Genomic DNA, 18,964 nt, shown 5'->3' with positions numbered 1-18,964 from the left:
TAGCTGACATCTCACGTGTAAGAGAAAATTAATTTCTTATCTCTACTTTTGTTTCTTTCTGTCATTTGATACCAAATCTTAGCGAAGTGGCTCAAGTGTGACGGGGAAAAAATTGATCTCTAGCTATTGGCACTCTAAGATAATGAGATATGTAGCTGCGTTCTAGGCAGCCTCATTGTTTATTAATCCAATGTTAATGTGCCAAATGCTGCAGCAGGACAATGTACTTGTGTTCCTTCACGGTTTTCTAGGAACTTGCGAAGAATGGATACCAATAATGAAGGCCATTTCAGGATCAGCTAGATGCATTTCGATCGACCTTCCTGGCCATGGGAATTCAGTTGGCCAATCTTGTGCGACTGAGGAAGCAGCTGAGAAACCAAGACTGTCTATTGAGATTGTTGCAGATGTGTTATGCAACTTACTACAACAGATAACTTCTAAGAAGATTATTCTTATCGGATACTCGATGGGAGCAAGGATATCATTGTATATGACCTTGAAATTTACTGACAAGGTAGGTTCCGCATGGTCAAAATGCTGATTTACTATTTGATGAATGCATGATGCATCTGATTAACGTAGCTAACTAAGTAGAAACTTTGTTATGAAGATTAAAGGTGCTGCTATAGTATCTGGTAGCCCTGGGTTGAAAAATGCCAGTGCAAGAACAGTTCGCCGTGCTAAAGACGATAACAGAGCACAAATTCTCGTTACATATGGCTTACCAGTCTTTCTCGATTCTTGGTATGAAGGAGAGCTGTGGAAGAGGTATTCTGGATCCCCAAGTTGTTAATCAACTCAGGATTCATGCTTGTTCAGTCAAAAGTATTACTGCACTTGAATCGACGCTCACTTATGTATGTGTTCTACTTGACAGCTTAAGGAACCATCCACATTTTCAGAAGATAGTTTCAAGCCGCTTACAGCACAAGGATGTACATGGTCTTGCAAAAGCTCTGTCTGATTTGAGCATTGGGCGGCAACCGTGAGTTTCCTTCATTCTTTTCATGGTCAAACCTAACAGAACAATTTTAGTTCATTGCTGTTTTTGTTCATAGACCGTATTGACTAATTATAAGCTCGGCATTTGCAAATTGGATGTTTTCGCCCCCGATTCTCTCTCTCTCTCTCTCTCTCTCTCTCTCTCTCTCTTTAGGTCACTTTGGGAAGACTTGAAGCGCTGCGAGACTCCTCTTTTGCTTGTTGTGGGGGAAAGTGACGCGAAGTTCAAGGCAATTGCTCGAAAAATGTTTGATGAAATTGGCCACAATAGAGAAGTCGGAGATGGCTCGCCAGATTCTAGCTGCGAGATCGTCGAAGTTCCCGGGAGCGGACATGCCGCCCATTTGGAGAACCCTCTCGCCGTCGCTCGGGCATTGAGAATGTTCTTGACAAGGGTAAATGAAGAGTTCAAAGACTAAAACAGGAAGGTCGTCAACTAGACCTCTCCGTTTCTTTGGGTTCCTTGCCTTGTGTAAGTTCTTCTTGCATTTGGTCGTCGGGATTTCTGATCGGGATATGATAAGAAATTTAGGGATTTGGCCATATCCTATCCACTGTTTGGTGAATCATGGATTTAAAGTCGGATATTCTCATATCTTATCTTATCCCGTATTTGGTAGAAACTATATATCAATATAAAGGACATATATGCCCCTACGTGATGCTTATGAAATATTCCGATCTTATTACTATAAAAATAACGTTCTCATACATAAAAAAACTTGAAAATATACACGTTTTATTAGATTTTCAAACCTCTTTGCAAAAAAAATAAAAAAAAAATGAAAATAGAAACAAATGTGACAAGAAAGTTGTCATCATTCTAAAAGTTAGCTTTTATATGACGGATAAGAGAAATCCTATCCGACCTTATCCTACCCCCTTCCCTCGGATTTTTTTATCCGGGTTATATCCCATCTATATCCGATATTATACTATTCGGGATACCTACCAAACACGGGATAAGATAAAACATATCCTATCCCGAGTTTTATACGGACAATCAAACGCAGCCTAATTGTTTTGCCCGGAGGATCTGCTTTGGTATTGGAAAGGTTGCTCTCTTTCCTCAAATAAAGACCTAATTAATCTTCTCCTCCCATTTTCATTCTTATGCTTTTGGCAGAAAATTAACTAAAACATGTTTCCAGGAACATCTCAAACCTTGACAGAAACGGATGATGTTATGCTGGCAAGTAACTTTAATGTGAATTTATTCATCTTTTTTGTTATCTCTAACATTTTTCTGGGGCAAAAGCCCTATTTATATATGACTGATCATGAAAAAACTGGCTAGCAATGCAAATGCTACAGACGTTATCAGCTTCAGCTTTCATTCTCCTGTATTTTCCCGGTGAACTCAAAGTCCAATGACTTCTGCCACTCGACTCCCGGGAAAGTTCACAGTTCCTAAGCTCGCCATGGCAGCCGCCCCTGCAGACCAAGCCAAAGGTTCAACTACCTTGGCAGCTGGAACTTTGAGGTAAATGCGTCGCATGTTGGATTTTTGGCATGGTAGAAAAATAATTTGAGGTAAATTTTTCACACGGGTATAAATTTGAGGTTTTTGGCGTCACAAAAAAAAAAAAAAAAGTAAATGTGTCCATGCATACAAGTTTGAGGTTTTTTGAGTCACAAAAAAAATTAGAGTAAATGTGTCACAATAGGTATAATTTAGGATTTTTGATGGATTTTTCCAAAAAAAGAATTGCAATAATTGTTTACATCAATGCTAGCCATCGCCGCCCATGCAACGTAGCACGACGTGACATGGTTGGTGCTGATCCAAGTAGCATCGACACGCGTACGCATGACACGCCGACACGCCATTTCTAAAAAGAATAGACAATTACGACATGTTGAGACGTTACTTATTAAATGTATATTTTTGTATACATATGATAAATTATCATATATATATATATATATATATCAATATCAGTAGTGGGTTTCTTCATTTTATGTTAAGGATTCACTTTTAAGTTTTTTTTAGGCCTAGTTGTGTATATTTATTTTGGAGTGACTGGGTATATGACTGTTGACACCTAAATTTTGACTAATCTATGTCAATTATTTCTACATAAAAATTGGAACTAATATCGATTCTAAATAAAAATCATCTCACATATTTATTTTTAGCATGCATTGCATTTGCAACAGTATAGAAATGAGCGACGAACGGACTAGCAGTAACCATCATGCGCTGAAAGGTGAGGCATAAACATAAAAAAAAAAAAAAGAGAGAAAGAAAGAGATACTGTAGGAGAATCTGAGGGAATTTTTTCCTTTCTTTCGGTTGAAGAAGAGAAAGAAAAGGGGAAGGGACATTCATCATTGCCACCCATTTCTCATCATCACCTTTTTCTTTCTTCATCATGATTCTTCTATCATCATTACCACTTTCGTTCATCATGGCCTCTCCTATGTCTCTCATGAGGGAGGGGCGAGCTTAAAAAAATTGGACGGAGAGTTTTTCACGATTGGACGAAAAAACGCGACCTGATAACTGGAACTCGCAAGCCCTTGGGCTGATTGTGAGGGGGTTTTTGAGAGTGAATATCGAGCAAACTGGGAGGCTTTTGGAGACACCCACCCCCCATTGAAGCTTCTCCTACACTTCAGCTACGCATCGAGCCATCCCCCACCTCCTATCATCGCCGGAGTTGCCCGAAAAGGTAGTGCGAATACCCTTCGTGACCAGCCTGTGACTGGTATTAAGCTTTCTACCCGATTTGGTCCCATTTGACTTTCAGGCCAAACGGGACCAAACCAACCCCTCTATACATGTTTCCATCTTTATCATACCTCATTTGAGTGATTATATGCTTTGGTCTCGCTCAAAATGCCCCCGGATTAGTCGTTTTTATGTCGCACATAACATGCTCGATGAAATGCCCGTCTGTCAGTTGAGTAACCAACTTTAAGCTCCTGTTTCGTGGCTTGCCTGTGCTTATTTTGGGTATTCTTTGGCTCGTTGTATTATGCTAATTTAGTACTTTGCAACGACGCTTAATTTTTCCATTGATGATGTGTGGATGTCGAGATATGGAGGCGCGAATGTGCCTTGTCGAATTGAGTTTTTTTTTTAGACCTAGAATTTTTTTCTCAAAAGTGTTAAGGTTTGAATCAGTTCAAACCCCTGATTTTTTAAGCGAGTTTCTCTATGGTCTTACGAGATTTTAGAATCGTTCCTATTTCGTTTTATCGCCGGTGTGTGGTTCTTCGCGTCGGTATGTTGCTTGCCCATTGGTTATGCTTGAGGATTGAAATATGGAGTCGAAAACTTCCCTTGTTGGTCTGGTTGTTGTGTAAAAACAGTATGAGCTGGTGAGTTTGTAGTTAGTTTTCGAAATATTCCGGTGCGAACTTTAAGCTGATTTTTGGTCCATCTTGTTCTCGATATATAGTGATGCGTGTTTACTTGCCGTTGGTTGCTTACGAAAGTTTAGGGTTTGGAGGCCATCAAAACCCCCACCAAGTGTTTGGGGAAATGCCTCAAGGAAGGGAAGAAACGACGCCGTCCCACCGTTCGCCGTTATGCCGTTACGTCGTTATGCTGATATGTCATTTCGCCGTTTCATCTAAAAAAATAATAAAAAATCCTAAAAAAATAGTGAAAATTCCTAAAGTCAAATGCGTATTCCCAACATCACAACTTGGTTTGGGCTTGGGAGAGCCCGAGCCTAAGGGAGCCCGCACTCAAGGTCCACCCCCGCAATCCATTAGCTCGCCTTTCCTCGATTTATACATCAAAAATCGAGGGCGGGTCGTGACAATGACTTAAGTATATACTTTTGATAGATTTACATTTTGACTCATAATTTATTTTTTGTTCGAAAATGTTTAAAATTGATCATGTGCATGTCGGAATAGAGTGTCAAGATATTGGACTTGCGTGTCGATAATGTGTTCAAAGCACCGACCACGTGTCGGACGAGTGTTGGTGTACGACATGCGTCCCATATGACATGGAAGCATTCAGAGAGTGTCGGTACTTCCTAGATGCTAACTAGACTGTCACGTCATTGACTTTTGACCAAAATTGATTGGAAAGACTAAATTGGCAAATCATTAAAATGTTTATTACTAAATTGGTAAATCATCAGAAGGTTTATAATTAAATTGACACAATAAATATATTAGGACTAAATTGATAGGTTGTAAAAAAATTTAGGATTAAATTAATATAATTGAAACATTTAAGATACAATATTCCCCATTGAATGGAAACCCTAGTTATCAGGTGAAATCCGAAGTCAACGAGTAAAATGTGAACGGGACGAAACAAGGGCAACAAAACGGGTCGTCAATGGAGAAGTAAGTGTCCTAAAGCCTATGGAAAACGACCGACCTCAAGGTCGAAAACAAGGTCAATCCACCCGGCACCCGCTTTGGCACGGTAGTGAACTCTGAATGAGCTTTCCGATTATGCAGCAGAAGCTTCGTTACTCATCCCAGGACGAAAGGCCGTGGCTCGTTCATGACACAGCGCTCGGGGGGTTCTAAAAGAGTCCTGTTGAGAACTGCGTTCGCATCAGTTTAGGGACGGCCTGGTGATGGTGAAGCCTCCCGGGTTAGGCCGGGGTCCTTCCAGCACTTGCTGCCTACCAAGCTAAGTCGTTGATGATTTGATCTTCTTTCGAGAGTCGAAATCGCGGTTGGCAGGGATCAGCCAAGTTCTGGGGCATGTGGCTCACATCGCAGCACACGAGAAAACCGACAGTGATGTGGGAACTGTTGCCCCCCACAGATACGACCAATGAAGACTTGCGCGTGATCCGCAGATTGATTCATATCATCCCTCTCCTGTTCGTGCGCCTGGCGTCATGCTCATGCATGGTTTTAGAAAGATGACGCTTCCGCGACGGAACCGGGATCCTCCGGAAGATGACGGGCTCTCTCTTGCACCGCAACTTCTGTCCAGGCAAACTTGAGGAAAGTCAGCCATTTGAGATATGGTGATTTTAGTGGGGTCATCTGAACCCAACTAACGAAAACATTGGAAGATCCAGATGCATATGTTTCTTATACTATGATATTGTGTGAAGACTTGTAACATTCGATCGTAATTAAGTACACACAATGTCGCACAATGCAATTTTGCCTTTAGTTTTGCACCGTTGCACCGCCCGTTGACTGTGCATATCATTATCTTATGAACGTTATGACGTTTCATTTGTGACAAAATGCAAGTTTGAGTAGAACCAGAACAAAAAGCTCATGCTGCAAAGTTGTTCCTAGAGGAAAGATGGGGTGAAGATTGAGACTCAAGAGAAGTAGTTAGGAAGAGAAAAAAAGGGTATTGAATTTCATTTTCTTATTATGAAATTATCTAAATTGCTTTATCTTTTTTTCAGGTTCACTAGAATTCATATTAGTTGGATCTTCCTATTATTTTGGTAAGAATTAGATATCTTTAGCTCCTTCTCAACGAATTCTTTTTTTTCCATGAGGGATCGTAATGTCTATTTACGGCATCTCGAGTCTCTTTATTAGTTCTTATTTGTGGTGCACAATTTTGTGATGTGTGTGGTGATTACGATCGATTCGATAGAAAAGAAGGGATAGTGTATATTTTTCGTTAGGAATTTCCTGAAAAAAAAAAAAAAAAAACGTGCCATATCAATCATTGGTAGCCGTCCTTCTCCAAATGGTAATAGTGGTTCGAAATGTACCGTCATTGTGAAGCAATAAACGGTACCCATAAGGTGACACAGCTAAAAAAAAAAGGGTTTCCCCTACGGCCCTACTCAAATGGTCATCTCCTAATTGCAAATTGACCATTCTATCCTTGTGATGTCGTGCATGAGTTACGAATAATTTTAAAGGGAATATTCTAAATAACGACTTGAAGTGTTCTCATTTTCTCAAATAAGGGCATGAGGCGGCCATAGGTATTGCAAATAAGAACCCGACCTTACCGGCCAACTAATAATTCCATCCGGTCAAGGGCATGCTCGTCCAAATTCAATTTTAACCTAAATTTAGTTAAATTAGATTAAGAATTAGAAAAATATAAAAGCTCTTAAAGGAAAAAAAAAAAAAATACGGGCGGGCGGCCCTCCCGCTCGCTTGTGGCTGCTGCCCTATCGCCGGTGGGCCGTTCGTGATGGCCGACAAGTCACCGGACAAAGGCGAGGGTCGCAGGCCATCGCCGCTACCCCACCGTCGATGGGGCGGAGGGCCTAAGTTTTTTCTTTGTGTGTGTGTGTTTTTTTTTTAACTTTAGCTTCTTCTTTTTTTTGAATTTTTTATGGAATTTTTCTTCAGATTTTTTAATGTAATTTAGTTAAGATTTTGTGTAAAACGCAAAACAGGGCTTGTGTGACTTTTGAGGGCGGCCTCGCCCGTCTCTCTTCAAGTATCGCCGGTGGCCACCCATCGCCCGAGATCGGACACTGCGAAAAGGAAAGAAGAATAACAGAAAAATGAACAAAAAAGTAAATGACGAAAATGCCATTGACCAGCCAATGAGATTAGACCATTTTCCGAGACCGACATGACCACTTCATGCTCTCATTTGAAATAATGTCTACTTCGGTTTCTTGTTTGAGAAAATATTTGGAATTTTCCTATTTTATATACCATCGGTGTAAAAGCAATTGCCCATAAGAAGAAATCTTATTCATTATTGGTTAGATAAATGATGATAGGGTTAGGAAGCAAGATAAAAGAGAGAGGGGGTGTTTAAGCTACTGGCAGTTCTTGTGGTCTTACGAAAAAGAAATTCGGCTCAAACCGCTCGTTAGGTTTCACTTGACCAATTTCTCATGGCCTACGAAGTTCCCAAGTGCTTCCGTTTTATAAAAGCAGCACCAATCGGAACCTCGTTTCACTACTTTCCAGTCCGAGACGACCATCTTCCTATCTCTCATATTCATGTTGTGTCTCTTGAAGGATTGTTCCTCGACAGGGTCCTCCTCTTCCCAACCAAAGCCTCCTGGTATCTGCTGCACCATCGTCTCCGACCGATTGGAACGATTAGATCTCTCCTTGTCAAGTCATTCCATGGCCGTGATCGTGCAGAGCTACTCGACCGAACGAGAAATGGCCGGTCATAGCTGGACTTTGGCGGCTTCCTCGCAGCTCATCTCAGTCTTCCGCAGCTTCGCTTCCCTTATCCCATTGCTTACATCATCATGCGAGAATCAGATCTCAAACCCTACCGCCGCCTCCGCTTCACACGGTGGTGCTAGGTCCACACCCGGTCAGGCGGTGGGTGATTCCATCTCCATCGCGGTTGATGCCTCGCTGCAGATGAATGGTCGAGCCACACGCACATTTGACATAAAGAACACGTGGGGAACCAGAAGCGCAACCCCCGCGGCAAACTCTCCTGCCGGAACATTTGCCCCATCCCAGCCCTACCCGGTTCACCCGATAGCGGTACTTTTTCGGAGCCAGGAGCTGGGGAAGGTGGTGATGGGGTTCGCCGTGCCCATGACCACAGGGCTCCTCTTCAACAAGCACCAGGGGTTGACCCACCTGCAAGCCGGCGCCACTGCACTCGCGCTCTCGGTCGGGTTCGCCGCGACGTGGAACGGCATGCTGTTGCGTGGAGTCTGCCCTCGGATCGCGACCGCGCTGGAGCATTTTGGAGTGGGGTCCATCCTGGTCGCCTTCTTCGGGCTGGTGAGCTCTTTCCTTCCGCCCAGTCTGGTGTGGGCGTGTTGGCTGTGTTGCGGCCTGTCCTGCTTGCCCTTCCTCCTCTGCCTTGTTCCTCTGACGCGCAGCGGCTGCGGCGACGAAGAGAGAAGCCCGGAATGGCTGGATCAATACACTGTTTAGCGTGAACACGCACCTCCGGATTCGACAGTCGACATGGATATCATCGAGAGTGTGGAATGGCAGCGGTGTACAAGAACTCTCCCGCCCAGTTGAGCCTCTCTCGTCTCGTCGACGCTTGTACAGAACATATCAGGCAAAAAAAAAAAAAAAAAAACACCGGATAAAGCCATGCGTGCATGCTCACGTACTTGCTGAAGCGGAGATCGCGGTCCATTGTAATTTTCATTTCTTTACAATTTCTTAGAAGGAAATCGATGGCTTGACAGTCTGACAAGATTATCATTATATCCGACCTCACAATATTTCAATTAATGAGTACTTTATGTAAAACATAAAATATGCGTGATGATGTGTGAATTTATGATCAGAAATAACCGACAAGACTGCTAGACTATCGGGGAAGCATTTTCCTTCTTGGAATGTACAACACTTCTCAGCATCAATAGATTAGTAGGGCTTTAAGTAGTTCATTTATTTATACTCAGTTCTTGTTTCGATCAAGTAGAGGATTATTATGTACATAAAATTGACGCTGATTTGTGAAAGTAACATATTAAGTGACGCGACAGATTATGATTCGTGGGGTACTTAATCCACTTATTTAAAGGTCTCCTTACAATATCTCATAATGCTTAGCATATCAATTTTGTGGACACGTCTTGATATTACTAACATTATTGCTAGAAAGTGTGTGTCGTGACATGACAACTTGATCAACACACCTCATTCGCGTGTTATATGCCGCTTGGGAGGTATTTTTATAAAACCGAATAATTAAGCTTCTTCTATAGTTATCAAACAATATCTTAAAAATGAGAAAAAACCTAAAGCCAAACTTAAACACACACTTTCTCTCCTCATGAATCAAATGTTGAAGTTTATTTGTAAAACAAACAAAAGTGCCATTTTTCCAATCTCACATAAGATGAAAAGAAGAGTACAAGTCATTTTATTAGTTAGATGATTATTATAATCTTTCAAATAAAGAAATGGGCAAGTGAGCTAGGCTCCACTATACCTGCGTGCGGGTATGCAATTAGTGGGCGTCCTTTGCACGATCAACAATCATTTTATTTTATTTTATTTTTTGGAAATTACAATAAAAATAAACCATTGAGTCTTAACGAAACGGTTTGACTGTTCACATAGGAGTTGCAGTTAATAAATCTAAATTTATTTTTTAATTTTAATTAGTTAATTATGTCTAATGGTTGCAACTTTTCGGACATAACAGTTCTATGGACACGAAGGGGTATGTCCGAATTAACAACTCTTCGGACACGAAGGGGTATGTCTAAATTAACTATTCTTCGAATACAAAGAGTTGTGTCGACATGGAAAGTTGTGTTTCTTTGCCTATTATATATTGAGCTTTCAAAACTACTACTTCCATTTTTTCGTTTTCTAAAAGAAATATAACATTTTCTCTAAATTGTTTCCCTTGAAAGATTCCGGAGAAATATCATATATGCTGTTCTCACTATGGGTGAGCATGGTTCCATGATAGAATCGAGAACTTGGAACCGGAACCCGTAGAATCTAGTCCGATTCCAGGTTCCAAGGTATGTAGGGCATGTTCCAAGTTTCTAAAATTGAGGAACATGTTTCAACGGGTAGGTTCTAGGTTCCACTACCTAGAACCTGGAACTTGGATCCTAGATCCTAAAATAATTTTTTATATTTTTCTTGGTATATGTTTTTGCACGATCCTACAATGTTTTATGGCATCGGATGATGAGTATATAATTTAGAGCCAAACAAATTTTTAGATTTCAGGTTCCAAAAAAAGAGAAACATGTTCCAATGAATTGGTTTCGGGTGCTAAATGTAATTTGTATGGAACCTAAAACCACTCACCTCTACTTTCTCTTAAATGTTGTACTGTTCACTTTCATTTTGCTAAACTAAAAATGGAAAAATAAAAGAAATTGATAGGTTCTCGGGCATCTTGGAACCGACCCTAAAACCTGTGACATGGTAAGTTCGAGGTTTCATGGTATGACGGGTAGGTTTCAGATTCCAAAAAATGAGGAACCTGTTCGACGGATAGGTTTTAGGTTCTAGGTGGAACCTATAAGAAACCTGAAATCGTTCATCCCTAATTCTCATCGAGACTTTTTTATATCCCGAGGATATTTGCTGAAAATCATTGGCAATATTGTGAAGCAAATAAATCTTGAAAGAGTGTTATCGTTGATTCCATTTTTTCTCATTCTCGACGATATTTTCCAACAACAAATAGAGAACTTGTGGTAGTCGCGAAGTCTTGGGTGACTCCAAATCCATGGTGGTATGAGGCATGGTTATATCAATATTGTCACCAAATAATTTTTACTTTGAAAATTGATTATATAATAGTTTTTGGGTGACTATAAGACTAACCGTCTGTTTTGGGTTATAAAAATAATGGACAATTAATTAAAAATTATTATGGGGTCCACTCTTTTAACAATTTATGGCCCATAATATGCTGTTATTCTCATAGTCACTCAAAAACTGATTTCGATTAAGTGAATTATGTCAGCTTAAGTAGTTTCTAATCGACTAAGCATTGTCAATGGGGAAAAAATGAAGTCAAGGAAGCCTTTGACTGTCCTTCATTGCTTTTATCATAGACAACCACTTCCATTCTCTTCCAAGAGTGGATACATCGCTTTGTATCGGAGAATCTAGACGTGATCGCATCTAATCTGGAACAGCAGCCACTCGTTCTTTCCAAATTTTTTGCCCTCCAAAATTAGAAAGCTTAGAGGTACTTCGAATTCAAATCAAACACTCATCCTCATCTTATATCTATTTTCAAGTATCCAAAAGTTAAGCTCGGGATGTTTCATGTTGGGCGGTGATCATCTAAGATCCGAAAGGACAACGATGTCAACCTCAAGGCAGGCGATTTTGAGCAGACGCCTACCAAGTAACGAAACGATCGTCTTGAATTCTCTCGGGCCTCGTACTCAAATCCCAATCACATCATGACATTCCAATGAAAAGTTACTTTTAAACTCCCGGGTTGACGTAGTTGGTTGAGAGTTGAGGAATTTCCAGGTCAATACGAATTGATTTCTGTGTTACAAATCTTATTCCTCAGCCTGCCCATAGTGTTGCTTCAAGGGTTATGCTTTCCTCTATCGAACTCAATTTTCTCCTCACGTCCCCACGTCTTACAACGAAAGCTAGCCCACTTCCCGTACCAGGCACAGGACTATGAGCCTGTTTAGTTCAGCTTTGAGGAAATGTCCTTAGCAAAATGTAAATACATTTGGCTCAAAGGGGATTTTCAAAATGTAAATAATGTTTGGTAAAGTGTATTTTAAAAATACATTGGAAAATAACTTTGACGTAAATGCCGTTTGGCAAAAAATAGCCTTTGTAAATATTCGATTTTTAAATTATTTTTTATTTTTTTGAATAAAAAATTAATATTCATTTTTAATTATTTTATTTTTAAATTTTTTTTCTCTTTTTTCCTTCTTCCTTCGTTAACTTCTTCTCTGCCTATCGTAGGCCATGGCGGTGACCGGCGATCGGCCACAGGCTAGGCTCGATTTATTTGGCCAAAGGACTTTGGAGCCCCAAAGCCCCTTTCAAATGCTGAACCAAACATGGCGCTTTTCTTCCCATTATTGTAATATAACCCAGTAATTTCTTACAATATGGTATCAGCAGTACATAAAACATTGATTTTTTTTTTCTTGATTATGTTTTTATGATCTTAGAATGCCCTAAATTGAGAGCATGCCAACATAGTATTGTTTTTTCTTTTTTTTCATATTCTGATTATTCTTATTAGCTGGATTGAAATATAGCTTTTTAGTGATCAGTCTTATTAAATAATAAGTATCAATACTTACTCTGCACATGTTTTTTGTCGGGTCGCGCTTTTGCACTCTTGTTGCGGCTGAAACACTCCCTTATCACGGTATTTTGACAATCTTAGCCTTTGTGGGTCCACCTTTTTGGCGGCCTTTGGTTGCCATTCTACGACAGTATTTTTCATTTTTGTTTGACCTGCGGGTTCCATTTGTTTTATTCTTTCTCTTCTCTATTTTGTCTTCTCCCCTTCTCCTATACTCCTCTCTCTCTCTCTCTCTCTCTCTCTCTCTCTCTCTCTCTCTCTCTCTCTCTCTCTCTCTCTCTCTCTATTACTTGTCAATTCTAATCAGGGTTTTATCCTTAGTGGTACCTGATTGATATGAACAGAAAAATAACACAAAAGCCCTAGAATTTCTCAGTCAGGGAATCTCCACAAAATGAAGTTCAGAATCATCATTCACATCATCAATTCCAAGCGTTTATTGCGAGTGCAAGCTTGATTGCTTCCATCGATATACTGATCGACCTCAATATCAAACATCTTCTATACCTCGCCTCTCTCCTCGACCTCCCTCATCTTCCTCGCCAAGAACGCGACTCGAAGAGGATCGGTCAGATCTCAATTCCAATCCTCAAGCTTTTGGCTTCGATTTCAGTTTCGGTTTTGGCTTATTATGGATGGAACGAGTAGCCGGAGGGTTCCTCGGCTAGAGAGGCTTCCGGCCGAAGCTTGTTGTCCTCGCGGGCTGAAGGTCGGAAGGCTTGCATCTTCATCTCTTAATTATGACCATGAACAACATGTCTGCTAACATAGTAATCGCCATCATCCTAGTTAATTTTATTAAGCTCCTTGTTCTTGTAGAAATTGTCTTCCTTCTCATCCTTTGCATCGAAGCTCTGACCATCGCCATTACTGTTGCCTTGAGAATCACTAAGAGAAGGGCCTCTACTACACAACCGTGGCGAGGAAAGTATCTTGCCCCTAGTCATCATAACCTCTATCATGTCTTTATATACATTCACAGCCTTGTTGTGCCCTTTCCGTCACTCATCTTTGCTCCGCCTCTGTTTTTTCCGTCTCTTTGGATGTTGTTCGAATTGCCTGGAGAGTTTCCAGTAGGAACAGGCCAAGATGAAGAGACCAAAGCCTAGGAGCCCCAGCATTGTTGCCAAGCCTTCAAACAAATACGGCAGAGGAGTGCCACGACAATGACGCCATTGGCGGTATGTCCAAGCATTAATGGAAAGAGGGAGTAGAAAGGGACAATGAGAAGAAGGAAAGTAGGACCCGCCAAAAAAGAGAGAAGAAAATAAATAGACCACCCCGTGCCCAAAAAGAAACCGCTTTAAAAATGTGAGACCTACAAAGGCTAATATTGTCAAAACATTGTGATAGGGGAGTGTTTTAGCCATAATGGAAGTGGAAAAAGCGTGACCTTTTTTTATATCTTATTCAGTTGCATATTTACGAAATTGTTGTTGAATTTTACTTTCTGCGTTTTCATCTAATTATAATTTCGAGCTCGTTGATGTATTTAGGTCTAAATTTTAGTATTTATAGCCGGTTGATAAATTTCACGTTTCATAGCAATCCATCATTTAGTCCAACTAAATTACAACTTGGGGGCCACCTTTAAGTTGGTTAACTATGATTGTTGTTATTGTAAAACTTAACCCCATAATTTGACTGAAATATCACAGGCTCTTCTTCTAGGTGGAGTTTTCTAACTTCGGTTCTCATATAATTAAGAGAGTTTTCTAACATATACTTTTTTCTCGCTTTAACATATATTTCATTTTTTTTTTGGTCGAACATATATTTCATATTGAATGTTCTTTTAGTTTATCTTATTCATGTCGAGTTGTAATTTCTTTATGTTGACACCTAAAAAAAAAAATCCAAAAAGGCTCGTGACAAGCACGTGAGGGGGCAACGATCAACTACGGGGAAGAACACCGAGACAAGGCACGTACCGATCAAAAAGGTGCCACGTGTCGGGATAAATTCTGGCGCCATTTCCTTCCGGAACAAGAAAAGCGCGCGGAGGAGAGCCACGATCAAGGCGGTTACTAAAAGATTGGCGGTAATCTCCACGATGTAAAAAGAAAAGGCGCGAAGACTGGGAAACCGTCATCCACGTGGCTTATGGAAAAGGATAAAGCGTGAGGCCAAAGGAAGAAACCGCTTGACGGTTACCAAAGAGTCTGCCTATAAATACCTCGTAGTAACAACAAACAACACACACACAAAAACACTTATCTTTTCAACTAAGCTCTTAAGCCTTTAGCCTAGTCTAGCTATAGCTTTCCAGATTCCCGTCGTCGATTCAATTCCGACAAGTTCATATCTAAAGTCGGGTGTCGTCGATTAGATTCCGATGTCCGCTCACTAGGTTCGGTGCCGTCGATTCAATTCCGGTGTTGCACCCTTCAACCATCTCGTCCAAGACCGTCGATTCAATTCCGGTATTGTATCCTAAAATCCCTCGTCCAGTGATGTTGATTGAATTCCAGCATTGTGTCCTACATTTCTGTTCGACCCTGCTGATTTAATTTCAGAGTCGTGTCGAAGCTTGCTGCACGCCTCGACTATTGTACGTGTTGGGTTGTCGAAGTTATTAAGAGTCCGTAACACGCATTTTGTGTTAATAAAGACATTTATTGCATTTAACACTCTCTGTCCAAAACTGACCTAGAACTCCTTTTCGGAAAACGAACGGATTAAGTTCGATAAAAGATTCTCGCGTTAGCAACCCCTTTTGGGCTATAGTCATTTTGGGCCCGGAACCCATAACCAAGAAAGCCATGTCGAAGGATTTCGATGCGCAACACTTTATAAGTGGATATTGACACTTGCCTAATGACAGAAGTTCCAAGGGTTGAATCACTAAAAAAAATCGGAAAGCTTCTAACTTATCATATCCCATGAGATAATAAGATAAGACCGAGGTTTGTTCAGGATAATTTCATCTGACGACTCTCGTTAACGTTAACAACAAACCCTAATTCAAATCTCTGGCTGGGATCGCCCCGAGACCTTATGCGAAGATCAGAAGCAAAATCCCAATCGATAGACGTGGACCAAAGCTTTTCTGTTTGGTGAAATTGCATTCATAGGAATGTGGCTGTAGTGTTCGGACAAAGATTTCAGGTTAGCTTATGTTGCGTCTGTTGCTTAGCAATGAAGCATGTACAGGCCAATCCATTCACTTCCAATTTGATTGTTCTTGGTGCCTTAAGTTAGGTGCTAACTAGTTGCATCATCTGCATCTCTTGATGTTCATATCCAATCTACGTTTCAATCTACAACCCAAAAGCGTACCAATAAATTGGCTTGTAACGCTACGTTTTTTTACGCTAAGGATGAAAATAAGTTTGATCGTGAAAGGGTTTGTATTCTTTCTATTCGCTTTCCATTTGGAGATACTCGTAACATTTTTCCCCTTCATCTCATGATATCCGGTGCACTGCACGGGGTTTCAACCTAGCCTATCTTTCAAAGACGAACTAATGGGCAACCCGAACCACGAGCCGATGCCGAGGGTAAGCACGAGCTTTTTGGGTAAACGGATCACGAAAGCAACACGTTAGATCGGATAACTTAGATGCATTGCCAGAGCATTTTGTTGAATGCACATCACTGTAAAATTAATCAGTAAAAGAGACGAGTTTTATTTGGGGTTATCCCGCATCAGGGAACCACAAGTTTGGGTCGATTCCTCCCGTGAGCACACCCCCACTGGTAGCAGCAACTGCATAAGCCCTGGTCGCACATACAATATCTCTCGTCTCCACAATCTTCGACAGTTTTGCAGGTTACGTCAAGATGAAATCGTGCTTCAGCACTCATCTCCCAACCTGCCAATTACCAAAAATTTCTTCTCTAACCCTAAAAACATCAACGAGAGAGAGGGAGGGAGAGAGAGAGAGAGAGAGGACCGGATGCAGAGATCAGAAGCACGAGCAGTAGGATGGACTTGGGACAAAGCTTCTCCATCGCTAGTCTCTGTCGTTTGCTTCTGGTTTGAGGTTGTGTTACGTTGGGTCTAGTATAGATATTCACAAAAATTGGCATATCTATGGTATACATGATAATTGACCTTCCATAAACATGAATATCGATCTTTATTGCCTTATTAGTTTGCGCAAGACGTTAGGGGAATAAAACCTTCTTTCTGCCGGTAAAGTTTTGGTCGACAGCTATCGGACCGAATGACTTCCCCAGGAAACAGAATCCATCCATGGATAGGATTGACACGTGCTTACCACATTGGAAGAAGATTGGCTGTAAAACCCACGGCCTTTATGTCTAAAATGTTTTCCATGGACCGAAAACAACAAGCTTAGAATGAGAGAAACAACTTGCAAGAAAGAAAGCACTCTCCCTAAGTAAATGATCGCTAAACATTTTCCTTGAAAATGCTTTCCATGAAATTTGCAGAAAGTAGTTGTAGTAATCAACAACATTATGGTAATATTGAGAAATAATAATAAACAAACTCGAAGAATATATTTAATAGGAAGAGTTACAAAATTTTAGAATTTTTGGAAAACATTAATTTGCAATTTTGAACCCGTGAAGATTACTTTTTTTTTTTTAACAAAATTTAATGTTTTGAATAAGGTAAGCACAAATAGACATAAAGGGACCTGTTCTTCTCACTTGGATGTGGAACAAGAAATCAGGAACAATAATTTCCTTCTTGCTAGAAGGAAAAGTCATTTTTCCCGATCCAAACTTTTTTGCAATCCAAAGCAAATGTTTTCCGTCGATCAACTAATTTCCCATCAATGAAACCAAAAACAGATATGCTAAACTATAAGACAAGTAAGCCTCCCCAGACCGTACAAGTGCTCGATGTGTACATGCAAAAGGTTTGGTTAAGATATGCCATCCAAACGCTGGAAAGTCTGAAAATAATTTTTCAAGGAACTAGATTTTTTATCAAACAAAGTGACTCTTCCGTCGAATCTAAAGCTTGTTTTAGATATTTACTATTACACAGAAAACAAGTGAGTAATGTTATAATAGTTTCTGACTTGCATCCGATATTATGTAATCAAGTATCCATCCATTTACAACACCATCCACTTTAAAACGGACTAATTTCATTGACACTAATGGTGAGGGGGGCATAATGTAAGAGTTTTTATAATGTGGGTTTATATTAATTGAGATTGTAATTTACCATTTTATAGGATTAATTTATCGTTTATGAAATTGATCTAATAAGGTAAGATATAAAGATTCTTAACCAAGATAGTATGGGCTTGACATTGTGTGGGCCAAGCCGAGCCTAACCCGTAATGAGAGGGTTCAGGTGAAAACTCTACAAATATCACTCAAGTCTCTCGCTCTAACCCGATGGACTTCTAAACAACCTTATATAAGGAACGCACACGGATTTGCGTCATGAGAGGCTATCTCATTAAGCTAGAGATACAAAGGACGATATAAGAGAAGTACTAGAGTTTTAGATTGTCACTATTCCGCATCAAGAACGATAAATTCCAAATCGGGTGCACAAATTTCTTTAAATCACTATTGTATTTCTAAATTCTAACTATCGTGATCTTGGGATTATTGTCATAAGGTTTTTAGCGGCTTGTGATTAAATGATAGCAACTTTGTTTGGGAGTAAATAGAGAAAAAGATATTGTAATTGTGAAAACTTTCTTACAAGACTCGTTCTAGTGCGATAACTTTTTTTTCGATCACTTCAATATCACTTAGGTAAAAAAGTGATCACTTTCATGTCTTGCTAATTTGAGTTGCCAAAAAACTACCGTCGTGGCTCATCGACAAAGTGAAGTCAACAAATATAGTACGAAACCATGTCATTTCAACCATTCATTTTTCCCAAATTAGTGAATAGAGGCAAAACTCAAGTCATTTTCAATGTTTTTGAATGGCCCGAATCAGTCTTCTTCGCCATGCTTGCCTACTTAGGGTGTATTTGGTTAAAGCTTTCCTAAGGGACTTTGGGTTTCTAAAGTCTCTTAGAAAAATACTGGAGTGTTTGGTAAGCATTTTAAAAGGGCATCTGGCTAAATGCCAACCTTGGAAACCCTGAAGGCCCCATTCATGAAAATTAGTGAGTTACCTATTTTGCCCCCCTAGCTTTACTAAAATTTTATTTTTACCCTTTTTTAAAAGTGAAATCCTAGATTGTTGCATTTCATCTTCGTCTTCGGGGTGATCGGCGAAGAACCGGCAAGAGACGCCCGGTAGCGTAGGCCCAAGCCTTGGTCAACGGGGTTCGCTGGACCCTAGGCGGCCTAGGCCTATAGCCGTCGGCACCAAATCTAGCTTGTTGGAGGCTTGAGTTCTTCGCCGGCCGATGAAGGGCTTTGATTT

General features: G+C 40.3%; 1 protein-coding gene across 9 annotated transcripts in view; it reads left to right on the top strand.

Moving 5' to 3' along the window:
* LOC115752403 (protein PHYLLO, chloroplastic) overlaps positions 1–18,720 on the top strand; it is a 32,142-nt gene extending 13,422 nt beyond the window's left edge. For 5 of the 9 annotated variants that reach the window (XM_048279015.1, XM_030690569.2, XM_048279016.1 and 2 more), the window contains 4 exons: positions 215–517; positions 614–771; positions 881–988; positions 1,160–1,483. In XM_048279015.1, the coding sequence (XP_048134972.1) occupies positions 215–517; positions 614–771; positions 881–988; positions 1,160–1,424 (834 nt within the window). In that variant the 3' untranslated portion in view covers positions 1,425–1,483. Of the gene's footprint in view, positions 1–214; positions 518–613; positions 772–880; positions 989–1,159; positions 1,484–2,018; positions 2,089–14,513; positions 14,518–18,706 lie in introns of those variants that run through there. The other 4 variants (XR_007198446.1, XR_007198447.1, XR_007198448.1 and 1 more) reach the window with 4 other exon arrangements.
* Positions 18,721–18,964: the final 244 nt, after the last annotated feature.

Source organism: Rhodamnia argentea, chromosome 5 (genome assembly GCF_020921035.1).
Source record: "Rhodamnia argentea isolate NSW1041297 chromosome 5, ASM2092103v1, whole genome shotgun sequence".
NCBI lineage: Eukaryota > Viridiplantae > Streptophyta > Magnoliopsida > Myrtales > Myrtaceae > Rhodamnia > Rhodamnia argentea.
Note: the sequence above shows the minus strand (reverse complement) of the source record. Positions and strands in the feature narration are given on the sequence as shown.